The sequence below is a fragment of the Odontesthes bonariensis genome, chromosome 5, assembly GCF_027942865.1.
Source record: "Odontesthes bonariensis isolate fOdoBon6 chromosome 5, fOdoBon6.hap1, whole genome shotgun sequence".
Taxonomy (NCBI): Eukaryota; Metazoa; Chordata; class Actinopteri; order Atheriniformes; family Atherinopsidae; genus Odontesthes; species Odontesthes bonariensis.
The window spans coordinates 23723411-23736595 of record NC_134510.1 but is presented as its reverse complement, the minus strand read 5'-3'; the positions used below and the strand labels follow the sequence as shown (position 1 = coordinate 23736595).

The 13185-nt window shown below is 42.2% G+C and overlaps 1 protein-coding gene across 4 annotated transcripts; it reads right to left on the bottom strand.

Moving 5' to 3' along the window:
* Positions 1-577: 577 nt before the first annotated feature.
* esrp1 (epithelial splicing regulatory protein 1) lies at positions 578-12567 on the bottom strand. Of its 4 annotated transcripts, none has more exons than XM_075465459.1 (16): positions 12217-12567; positions 11623-11778; positions 11378-11494; positions 10909-11020; positions 10326-10469; positions 9739-9793; positions 9513-9623; positions 9239-9371; positions 9080-9122; positions 8181-8500; positions 7217-7441; positions 6875-7127; positions 5394-5571; positions 3730-3868; positions 3139-3228; positions 578-1930 (listed from the first exon to the last, which is right to left on the bottom strand). In XM_075465459.1, exons 1-16 carry the CDS (start codon positions 12346-12348, stop codon positions 1793-1795), a joined length of 2346 nt encoding a protein of 781 aa, XP_075321574.1. In that variant the 5' UTR covers positions 12349-12567; the 3' UTR covers positions 578-1792. The 4 variants fall into 4 exon arrangements, with proteins under 4 accessions (XP_075321574.1, XP_075321575.1, XP_075321576.1 ...); XM_075465460.1 differs by having other exon boundaries at positions 6887-7127; XM_075465461.1 differs by having other exon boundaries at positions 1843-1930; positions 3106-3228.
* Between the last annotated feature and the right edge of the window lie 618 nt (positions 12568-13185).

Genomic DNA, 13185 nt, shown 5'->3' with positions numbered 1-13185 from the left:
TTCTTTCATTTTCCAACAGTACATTTAAGTCCCAATATCTGCCAATACGACGGGGAAAAAGTTATAACAAATGTAGTTGAGCTTTGTTGGGTAACAATGTTGCTGTGCTGGTTTAGACAGAGTGTTTTTTGTGAGTGGGAGAATGAGTGAGCGCATTTAAAAGGGATGAAGTAGGGTGGGGTGCACAAGATTGAATTACACAATGCCAAATCCGCCCCGAGGGGGTCTGACATCTTTTTGTCTGCCTTCTCTCTCTCTCTCTTCCCACTTCCTGCCCTCCTTATTCTTCCCTTTTCCACCCGGTGCAAAAAAAGGCCATCCTTCACATAATATGTTTAGTGTGTCTCTAAGTGACAATGGCTTCTTTGCTGTAGCATGTGTGCATGTGGGAAACTCAGAGGTAATCACCGAGAACAGTGAGGGAGTTCCCACAGTGTCGCCCAGAGCCACATTCTGTCATCAGACAACTGCCTGTGTGTTTGTGCTCTGCAACTTCAAATCCCTGCTGAGCCACACAGCCGAGAGAAATGAAATGCTCAGCACGCAAATGGTGAAATCAAGCAGATGGAGGCTGGCAAACTTGACACATTATGTTTATTGTTTTTTTTTGTTTTTTTTTCTTTATTTCAGCATGGCTCAGCAGAACTTCCTGAGCAGGAGCGATTCCTGCTGTAGGACGTGTACAGAAACATGCGGCCCAAACATCTACTGTTGAGCACAAATGGCAAGAAAGTTCACGAGACACAAGTCAAGCATGTCCTTCAGTTCCTTTCCATATCAACATTTTTAAAGATCTACAGAAGACTAGGTTCAAATGAAATATGGTGAACTGATTTATGTTTGTTTGTTAAAACATATTCTCCAATGTCAGCGTAGATGGTGGAGAGAAGACAAGGAAAGTGTGAGGGACAGCTGAATCTTAAGTACAAATGTAATCAAATTGGTCATGAGCCTTATCAAACTCCAGAGGATTACTCTACTCGAGTCCTCTAGAAGAATGCAAACCAGTGGTTAAGTTACCCTGAACTGGAGCTGTTCTCTGCTCAGCTGAGCTCAAAACCAAAGGCAAACCAACACTGGCATGACATAGCATGGAAACTTTCCCATAGAGACGTGAGATGTCACCGTTTTGTAAATTCAGCCTGGGTCAGACTATCAGACACACTCACAGTGTAACAAACATTATCATTCAAAGATACTGCTATTATGTAGATTTATAGTATGACTGATTAGCAGTGCATTGATATTTGGCATTATGTAAACATCTTAAAGTTTTACTACTAAACTTCTTCATGCACTAAAGCTTCCAATACAATCACTGTGTACTGTATCAAATGTATAGAAACATATAAAATGTAATGCTTTAACAGATTAAGTAATAACATGTATCAACACAGCCATGCATAATACTCACTCGCATCTCGTTCACACTCACACACTTTCACTCTTCACAGAAGCTTGAAGAAAGAAATTTAGCTCAGTTGTAACTAGGTCGTTTTTTCTCTAGTTTATCTGGCAAATAAATCATAATGATTACAATAACATAACAGGTTAAAAAAATCTCTATAAAGCTTTTAAAATACACCTTGTGCAATATAGGGAAAAAATGCTATTTTTTTTTTTGGCTAAGGCCGCAATGAATTTGGTATAAAATACATTTATTTCTTTACCTAAAGATATAAATAACACATCTAAAAGACTATCAAAAGAAACAAACAAACAAAAAACAACAAAAACTAAATAGTCTTTGACACGTACCAAATTGTCACATGACTTTTGTTTATGTGTGACCCTACAGGAGTGTCAGATCCAAGTACTGACTCCCCGGCTTGGTCATGAGAGAAGCAGGGAAGGACATGAGAGGAGCATCTCCTCCGCTGGACTGACCGAGTAGACTGCTGCTCAGGAGAGAAACTGACTCTGGGGGACCCTGAGAAGGAGTGAGAGAAGGGGAGACAGTCAGACACAGGAGCATTATTCCAGTGCAAAAATTTAAAAAAAAAACAAGGGAAATAAAAGGAGCTCTTTCACCAGCACCAGATGTTACCCAACAGCCCTTCAGATGCCTGAAGGCATCACCTGTTACAGCCCATTTACTATACTATCACACTACAACAACACAATTGACCGTTGACTAAGACCTGCCCCTTTAGTTACTGTTGCTATGCATGTCAGGCTTTAATGTACAGATTACAGTGAACATGGAAATAATTTGACTGATTTTAATCCCTTTTCAGTTCACTTTCAGGATTTGTGTTCACCGATTACGTAGTTAGTTTGCTTTTTGTCACTAAAACGCCTGTTCACATGCTTATTGCAGCTCTGATCTATGTTCACTCAGCTGCTTGTCCAAGCTATTAGTCACTGCAGCAGAAAAGTGTACTGTTGGCCATTAGGCTAACAGCTCAGCATGCTATTATTTGTGACCGAGATATTACATGAAAACTGTTTTGTTGCTTTGAATAAGCTCTTAATGAAACAATAAGGCAGCGTGAATCACAGCAGACTGCTAAAAGCTCCTGATTGAGGCACTGGCGGTCGTGATTCAGTTTAGTCAATACATTAAATATTAGTTGATACGGCTTTGTTTGCCCGTGTATTGAATACTGAGCCATACTGAGCTGAACCAAATTGGCTCTTGTGTGCCGAATATCACGATCAGGTAGTGAATGTTTAGAACATCTAATAATAATCCCTTTAGGAAGTAACACTGGGTTACTGTAGGTTAGTTAGCCAGATGCTAAGCTGTGACTGGACAATCACTGTGTCAGGTGAGGGGGCCTGAGTGACCGGTCAGTTGGCTCCCTTCACTATGACTGTATCCATCAGAGACATATTGAGAGGACAAAAGTACACCAGTGAGTATCAGATGAAGCAGACTCCCAGACAAAATCATTCAAAACAAAACCCACAGATGAAGTATATTCCAAGACATTTCCTCCAAGCCATCAGCCCAATCAAATACAGTATGTTCCCTTTGTTACTACTTTGCAGAGATGTCGGAGATTTCTCCCTTTATACAGAAAATGTCACCGTCATGTTGGAGCCCTGTACCCATGCTGTCTAAAGTAAATCCCCCTCACTGAGCCCTCAGCCAATCCTTACCTGCCACCTGCCTCAGACACCTTAAATACACACCCATTCTTTGGGCTGCGTAAGCAACGTCCTGGCTGGGTCGTGAGCATGCATGGGCCCGTGGGCGTGCATTAGAGCATCCTCGGGGGTGTACTGTGGCGTGAGGAAGGGGGAGGGATGACAGAGACACAGGGCTGAGACACATTTAGCCATAAACAATAACCTAACAGCAACGTGGGCATGAAGAAAATCGATAAGTGACATGAAGGAAGAGGGAGAATATATTCCTGGTCTGAGCTTGTCTCAAAATTGAGAATAAACTCTAATTTTCCATTTTATTAGCCCTGTGAGAGTCACTCTCTTCCAGGTTTGAATAATAAAACTTGAGCTCCTCATGTTCAAGTTGAAGCAAGCAGCAGTGCATGTGCTATAGAACAGGGAGAGTAGACAGGATAAACTAGTTTGATAGCCTCTGGGCAACCGCAATGTGGATGCCTGACAACACACACCCATAAAACACAGACATTTGAATATAACTCTTCGGTCCTACGGACAGGTATGTGGAATCTGAATGCACTCAGCGGCTGCATCTATGAGCACCACATCAATCAAGTTATCAAGCAAGTGTGGTGCTTTTGAAGGGGACTATCTTACCTGGTATCCTTGTACCGCATTAATGAGGTCTTTAACTCCACTGCCGTTAAAGGGCAGGCCTGGCATTCGTACCAGCCCTCCTGGGGAGAGAGAGGAGGGGGCAGGGAAGAAACCTAGAGTCGTAGGTGAGCCTGGGGGGCTGCAGAATTAAAAAAAGAGAAGTTAAATAAAGACTTCTGTTCTGAAAATATCTAAAAAAAAACTGCATTATTCTCAACAAACATTACACATATGGTAAATTTTTTTAACTTTAGGTGTTTTCTTTAAGTCATTTCTCAGTGACCAACTGGAGAAAAGCAGAGGTCACTTGATGTTTACCAAGTTTTCTGATAACACAATCTTCAGTTATTAACTACCCCTGTCCCAGTCTCTCTCCTTGGCAAGACACGCTTCAACCCAAGTGTTCCTCTTTTTCAAATATGATTTTTATCTTTTAGTATTCAATAGTATTTTTTCTTTTGGTAATTATATCAGCCTAAAAAAAAGAAAAGAGAGTATTTTCAGGTAAGTAAAGTCTGGAGTAAAAAAATTAAAATCACCCTATTACTAGCTATACAAAGACTCGGAAAATCAAACACGTAAATGGCAGCAGTTTAGTTTCTTATTCTCTTACTTTGCAGTACACAAGCCATAAGCAAACTCTGTCAAACAGCCTTAGTTTAACCCATCACATCTGTAGATTCTAATCCTTGTGGTACCCCAATCCCAAAATAACTTGGGAGGGTGTTTAAAATGTAAATAAAAACAGAATTCAAAGAATTTTTTCAAAACTTATACATAAATATTTTATGCATAATAGAACATACAAAACATGTTGAATGCTGTTCCTGAAGGTAAAAACTGCAAAGATATTTTGTTCATCTACAGAACAAAATATCATTAAAAGATTCCGAGTATCTGGAGACCTCTCTGTGTGCGAGCGACAAGGCCGGAAATCAATATTGCTTGTGATCTTCGGGCCTTCAGGTGGCACTGCATTAAATGACCTCTCTGATGGTATGGGGGTGCATTAGTGTCTGTGGAACGGTTTATACAGGCTTTAGAGCAGCATTTGCTCCAAGTGACGTCTTTTTCAGGGAAGCCTTGAATTTTTCAGATAAACCCCATACTGCATTTGTTACAACAGCATGGCTTCATAGTCAACGAGTCCAGGTTCTCAACTGGCCCGCCTGCAGTTCAACCTTTCGCCAGCTGAAAACATTCTGTGTTACACGAGACACTAAAAACAACACTGTGCAGCCTGAATCCCTTATCAGACAAGAATGGGACAACGTTCGTCTCCCAAATGTCCAGCAACTGGTCTCCTCGGCTTCCCACGCTTCTACAGACCGTTGTCAAAAGAAGGCGGGATGCTACAGAGCAGTAAACATGGAGATGTGTTGCTGCCATCGAATTTAAGATGAGCTCATTTTTTCATGAATAAAGAAAATGTCTCACTTTCAACATTTGATATGTTTTCTATGTTCAATTGTGAATAAAATGTTGGTTTATGAGATTTGCAGTTCATAGCATTGAGTTTTCATTTATATTTCACACAGCGTCTCAAACTTTTTTTTGGAATTGGGGTTGCAGTAGTTACAATCCCGGACGCATGATCTGCAAGATGAACTTGAAAGTCTGTCTCTGACTTCTACAATGCAGCTGTCTCCACCACCTCTGCTTACCTGGGGTAGTAAGCTGTGTAGTTCATGTATAGCTGAGCTGAAGCAGGGTAGTAGGCATGTCCTGGTGGCAGGGGGCGAGGGGCCAGCAACATTTGCCCAAAGGGTGGGTAGACAGCAGCAGCCTCCGTGGGCAGGACAGGTGGAACAGGGGTGAAGGAGTAGGATGGGGGAGATAAACCTGGAGAGGTGAGAAGAAAATGAGAGACAAAAAAAATTTACAGCCACACAGATAACATCAAAAGTGCTCAATGTCATGACGGTAAAGTCTGATCATTGTTTGATTCTGAGAGGAGCTCATGCAAAACAATGACCACCAATCCCTTCAATTAGCACTAGATACATGTCTGTATGTGCGTCCATGTTAATCACTGAGAGCTTTTTTCGGTTCGGTACTGTGTGGCAGGCATGACACCAGATGAAAAACTTTACAGTGAGAAAGCATTTTCATTTGCCGGCATTAAAAATGTATGGCACCTGTTTGACTGCCTCAAAATAGAGTGAATCAACAGCTGCGAGTCTCTGCAGCATTTACTGTAATTCTGCTTTCCCAGAAGCACACGTTAGCCCACTTCTGTGGAAAATATTTGCATAATGAGAACAATATTGCACAATCCCAATAGTAAGTAGGTTTAAATAGATTCCACAAAAAACAAAATGAGTCAAAGCATCTTTTTATATATATGTAATTATTAGCATTTGAGTAGTTTTGGTGTTGCCTCCGAAACACTTATGATTATATGATTATATCACTTAAATGATTCTGGCTTCGGACTTGTGTGTCTACATGAAACAAAGAGAAGCTTAGCTTTTTAAATGATTATAAAGATTACAGTGCAAATGTTAACGAAGAGTTCACAAACATTAGACCATTTTTAATTCTGAAAGACTACAGACATGGAGAACAAAGCCCAATCTACGCACCAGCTCTGCCCACCTTTCGCACAGCTCCTAACTGGACAAGCACAGGAGATGCACACACCTGAGGTGTGATGGTCTATTGACACTAAATCCCACAACCACCAATAGCAATCTGGTAAGATTAGAGAGCTGGAAGCCATGTTGACATATTATGCACTAGTTTGGATTCAAATTGTCTTGCTTTCACTTTTCCAACCCTACCAGATGTTTATAAAATACTTAACCAGTGGTAAGGGAGAGGAATTAAGAATGAGTACCAAACATGCCACTGAAAAATTAAACTACAGTATTCAATCAGAATGCGTGAACACAGGTGAAAAATGAAAGAATAAACAGTTATCACATGAGGTTTCTCAAGGCATGCAGATAGGTGAATTAATCACACTAAATTTCAAAGATGAATCACACCCACATACACAAACTCTCACACACACACAGTTTGAATCCTCATCCGCATCCTCCCACAGTTCTAGATTGGGGAAAGACCCGCATCACTGCCCCCCACGGCAGGAGCCCACCTACCCTGCAGTCCTGAAGCACCCCCAGCTCCCAGCAGCACTTACGTCTGGACTTACATGGCGGAGGGCTGAGCCCTGTCCCACTCCTGCTCCGAGTGTGTGTGTGTGTGTGCGTGTGTGAGAGCGAGCCTCCCATCAGCACCAGGCCCATCTCCTCTGCACTGCAGGGAAAGACCTCCACGTAGCGGCTGTTTGCCCCACGCTGGCTGGACATCACGTGCTTATGAAGCCGCTGTGAGGCCTGTAGCACCCGCTCTGCTGAAGTCATCTGGATGAAGCAGTCACCGGATGGCCGGCCCTGAAAACACATATCACCAGGTATCTTTCTGAAAATTACTGTCAGAAAGTATGAGTCAACGGGTGTGTCAGTGCGATTACGGCATGTACCTGCTGGTTGAGAACCATGTGCACACCATGTGGTCTGATATCATGTGTAAACTCGCCCAGGAAGGTGAGAATGTCCTCTATGCTCGCTGTGTATGGCAGTCCTCTCAGCCTTAGGCAGTCCCTCACACCACCAGGAGGAGGCAGGAGAGACATTGTGGGCAGCACTGAAACCAGGGGGGCCGGGGCCACAGAGATCAGGGGGGGCGATGAAAACCGGTTCAACACCTAAAACACACATCCGTCATTTCAATTTACACACTGCCTACAGTAAAAACAGTTAAGAAGGATGTCAGTTCTGAAGAGCCTTGTCTATATTTCTCAGACAAGTTCAGGTAAAAAAACATGTCCAAACATGGTTATACAAACTAATTAGTAGTAGTTATAATTCGCATATCCAACACTTATATGTCACCTCATATGACACGTCCTGTGTACAACAACAAAGCCAAGTCCACGTTGTGTAATGTCAGACAGGAGCTGGCTTGTAGCCAACAGGACACCAACATGTTTGCATTTCTGGAGAGGACCAATAAAAGACCCATAGTTTGTCTAACATAAAAGCCTGAGGAGAGGCCTCTGCAAGCTTATCAATACTGAGAGATAAGAAAATTTATGCATGAGTTCACCTAACGAAAAAGGGGAGAGGAGTGGAGGAAACAAAGAAGGAAGAGAAAATGTAGACAGACTAACTGTATGAACCAACGCACGATAGGGAAACATGCATCCACAGCACACCCAGTCGTGCAGTTCCTCACCCATAAAGTCTTGCTCTAATAATTACAATAATTACACACTCACACTGTTAATATTTCTAGTGTACTCGAACATAGAGAATTTAAAAAAAAATCGATTTGATCACAAGTGTCAGAAAGTGTCAGGAAAAAAAACTTTCCATCAATTTTAAAGTGAAAGTAAAAACACATAAATGTGTCACATTTTTCCACATAGAGGCACCCTGACGTACCTGTTGCACCTCTGCTGCTGTACTTTTAAACAGCTCAATATATCGTTTCCCCAGGATTTCCTTGTGTTTCCTCAGAGCACACTGAGCATGCTCCTCACAGGCGAACAAAACAAAAGCATCTCCAGTGGGACGCCCATCTGGGTAGCGAACAAATAGGATGCCATCCTTCCCTCCGCTGACTGGACACGTCTCTTTTAGCCCATCCCCCGGCGAGAAGAAGGCCAACACCTGCTCGTGTGTGGCAGTGAAAGGAAGGCCTCGCATCCTCACTATGATCTGGTCCTCACGCGACAGGAACATTGCCGCCTCATTGGAGGTACCTGATGCACACAAAGACACAGACACACCTATTTAAAAACCAGTCACGGCGCTTTATGTTTTCCTTCTGTGAGGCTGTGCTGTTTGGCGTGCTGTCTCTTGTTCCTCTTGTATAACTCACAATAATGCAGCTAAACTTGCCTTTAATACCTTGATGATTATCAGCTATATAATCATGAAGCTCTAATGTTTCTGGGGATATATATGAACATGTTATGATGAGGTCATCTCTGTTACCTTAAGAGGCCCCCATCTTTTGAGTAAAACCTTAAATATGCACATCAGATGACTCAATGATGACTTGTGGCTTGTAGGCTAACTTGCTGCCCTCCTAAAAGGCCATGTTACCAATTATAAACAACTGGCATGCTGAGTCATAACTGACAACTTATTCTGCAAATTATGATTTTCCCTTAAAGAGACAAGTAGGATGAAAAACATCTGACGGAAAACACAGACACGCGCCAAACTGCATGATGTGCCGCAAGATGTTTTTCTTTACAAATTCAAATTATGAGGATTTAAATCAACCCTCTCCTTCAGAACACCAAAAAAAAAAAAAGATATAAAAATGAAAATACCTCCAGCAATCTTCAGGAAGTCTTCTCCTGTTGCTTTGTAAACCTGCAGTTAGAGGGAAACGAGGAGCTTTTTCAGGAGCACTTCTCACCACAGTGTAGCTGAATGAAACGGCTGATTTTCCGAATTGATAACTGACAAGCTTCGTCCAGACATGTTACCTCAATGTATCTGTTGCCCATGTGGTGTTTGTGCCTCTGCAGCGCCAGGTCTCTGTGTTCTTCACTGACAAAACGAACAAGTGCTTCTCCATTTCTTCTCCCCTGAGCATTAAGACACAGCGCGGCTCCTCCTCTATATAACACCACATATGGAGGGTTAAAGCACCATCAGGCCAACAGCAGCCATCAGAGCATCACCAGTCATATTATGGCGACAAAATAGACACAAAGACCTGTACAAATGAGCAAGTCTGGGAGATATATAACTGCATACTTGGCAATGTTGAGGCCTCTGAAAAATCTAGCAATGTCCTGGTCAGAAGACTGCCATGGCAACCCTCTGGCTCTGATCACGGTGTTGTCGCACACTTTCTCCATCTTACTGCTGCACACACGCAAACACACACAACCCAACACAGGATTTAGCACAGCGGGAGTGCATTTGGAGTTGATCTCAAAGGCAAAGAACAAAAGACAACACTTATCTTCACTTCACTTACCAAGTGCCGCTCTCAAACCTTTCGCTAACTCTGTCCGGGTTAGAGAACGTGTGGCCTGTCAAAGGGAAAGTTACCATTTTAAAAAATGAGATATCTGCCTTTTGAAGCCACAAACAGTTGCATCTAAGTTAAACAAACTGAGACATATGATTGGGGTAACTGTTTAACACAGGGCACACTTTACTAAAGAGATCGTCATGTGAGTGATATACACACATATGTTGAATCAAGTCTTAAATGTATGAAAGTCCTGGATTTATGGACTCAGTTTCTTTATCCAGAAATAAATATAAGCAGCAAATCACTATGACTCATTTAATTTGACACCTGTTACCTCAAATTATCAAATTCCCATATGCTGAAACTCACACACACACCCACACACATATATATACATGCCTCGACCTGGGCACCGAATAGGACAGGATGGGACGTCACATTTTCGGCATGTTTGAATAAAAAAAAAAAAAACCTCAACTCAGCTTCTGACAAAATTTCTTTTTTAGCTTCTATTCGAAGCTGAATGAAGCAGCTCTCTTGCAGTACACAAACAGGGTTTTGCTTGTAGCTTCATATGTGGTACTCACAAAGTGGCTCAGAGAGCAGCGCAAGAACAATGCCGGCCAAAAGCCGGACCTGCTGCACAGCCACTTCCGCGGGCAATGCGGCCAAAGGATCCTGAGGCGCTGAGGGATCCCACATAGTGGGTGTGTCAACGGGTATACTGAGAGCTGAGGAGCAGGTTAAGGAAAGAAAACAAGACAATGGCAAAAAAACGCTTATACTCATCTATAGACTGCAGCGTTAAGAGCAAACTGAGGAAGAGCATGTCTGGATAAGTGAGTTAAAACATTGACGAGCCAATTTTTTTTCTGTGTCAGTGGGTGTGTGGGGTTTGCCCTGTTGGCTAAACACACACTCTTTCACTCGGTGCTTAGTAAGGTGCTGCCATTCTTTCCTTATTTGCATTTCAAAACCTCTTGCCCTGCAGCCAACACCCTGACCTGTAAACTTTTAATGTTAGCTTTAAATGTGCTTTGTGCACAAGATCAAACCAAAAGAAGAAAATAGCCCAAACAATCGAAATGAAACACAAATAAATTAACAGCCAATACATTAAAAAAAGTCAATATGTCACCAAATGTAAACACATGACGTGTGGAAGGATACACTCTGCCATGACGTGCGCATTCAAAGCTTTGAGGTCAGATGCTGGGAAGTGGTTCTTAAACTCCTTCCGAAGGTCAAAGAAGGAGTGGAAACAGTCCGGGACCAGGATGTTCTAAAGGAGGAAGATTTGAAAGAGAGGATGTGAACAAGTGGCCCATCAACAGGTGCTGTTTTATGGCTCTCATCACACTCGTGTTTGCTCAAAGCCACTAAAGTATGCGCTGCTTTCTTCTTTGCTCTTTTTTGGGTAAAGCGTGGGAGAATGTCATCAGCTTCACAAGTGTGGTATGTGTATGGGCGTGTGTCTTTGGACAGGTTCGCATGAGTGCCTCTGTTCTGTGGATTGGTTTCACCATATTGTGTATTAAATGCTGGCAGCACAGTGCTGCCACAACAGCCGAGGGTTCCTGAAGCAGTGCAGTAACATCCGCCCTGGCTGCGAGGCGTTCGCCCTACCCAGCTTGCTCACCTTGCTGGCCGCCTCGGGGTGAATCACTTGACGGATATGGAGCTGCCCGTCTGTACACAAACACAAAGATGTGCCTGCGCTCGCGCTGTTCACTTCATTTGTCAGTTGTAGATTAAACTATGAAACAGACAAAAAAAAAACAAGAACATCACACATTTACGGGAGAAACAAGGATTTTTACCAGAATCATATTAATAATTACCATGTAATACAAGCCATATCATTTATTGTTGAGAGATTATTACCAAATTTAAAGCACTTTCAATACTAGTTGCTGTGGATACGCAATCTCCAGACCCATTCTCCTCTTCCTGGCTCTCCTCCACCGCATCCTCCTCCGCTTTTTCTTCTGTCAAGTCTGAGAGGTCAGGTTTAATGAGGAGCTCATTCACCCTGCCCAACTGGTTCAGAGAAGAAAACAAGTTAGTCTTGAAACAGGAGCCCACACAGGATCTCATAAGCTGAGGGGACATTCTAATATAATCAAGTATCTGTAAATAGATGGTAATTGACATATTATTACAAAGATATTTCTCACTCTAATGAGCAGGACTCTATTTTTCCTTTTGTTTGTTATGTCAACGGGGAAAAGAAATGTCAAATAACTCTGAAGTGTTTATAAGTTGTTAATGTATTTCAACAAACGCGCAAAGAGATAAAACCTCCACAAAAACTCGCCTTACTAAAGATTTTATTTTCAGGTTAACAAAACCTCCAACCATGTGTATCAGTATAGTTTCAGTTCACTTTACACATCCACTCTTCATCACTACATTTCCTGCTTTGGAATAATGATAAGAAGCGAGCAGTTATAACAAGTAATATACAAAGGTGTGTACCGTTTTGTTCTTTACATCCACCAGCTGCCAGGCCAACTGCACGAGCTCCTTCTCGTCAGATCCCAGCAACTCTCCGCTGGCGCCAGATGTGGCGGTGAAAAGCACCACCAGGTAGTCTACCTGCGCCGTCATTTGAACACAAACCACTCAAAAAAAGCCAATGTAATACTACGCGAAACTAAAGGACAACACCTAGGTGAGACGCGCGCGGGAGGCAGGAGGTAGAGATACCTTTATAGTAACACCTGAGAGCAAAGGTGAAGTCCGTAAATCCAAATAGTTGTCGCGTGTTAATTTTTACGTAAAGCCTCCCGCAGTCACCATCGCGGAGTAATGGCTGAACGCTCCCAGTTTTTGTAGTGATTCTACCTGTGTGACCACGTGACTTTCTACCTGCCCCCTCCTTCTTTCAGGTGGTTCAAAGCTTAGGACGTGGCAGACTATGGAAGGCAGGAAAGGTACCTGGAATTGATAAAGAATCGTTTACATTTTTAATGTAGCCTGTTTCTGTACATAACAATGTACGGGGTCAGAAGGGTAAAAGGCCAAGATGTCAGCTGATATTGACGTTGATTTAACCGTCACTAATGGCCCAAATCCAATCAATCAGATAGATGGTATTTCTTCGTAATGATTATTTTTCTATTAGAGATGCCCCCATTTTATGTTTCATAGAATAAACTGTCCGGGAAGATTTTAGGATAAATATCACATTTATTTATTCCAAAATGGATGGAAATTACAACAAAAGAAGACAAAAAATGGACACACAAAGGAACACATTGTAACCCACAAAAAATTGGTGCTGAAACAAATTTTTGGCATTTACAAAAGTGCAATAATAACTAAATGCATAGAGGTCGGAGCCTGTGGAGCTTGGAGTGTAATTGTACTTTCTTTGTTTTATATCTATTAAGTTGCTCATTTTTTTGTTTTATTTTCCTTAAACAATTAAACAATTAAAGCTGT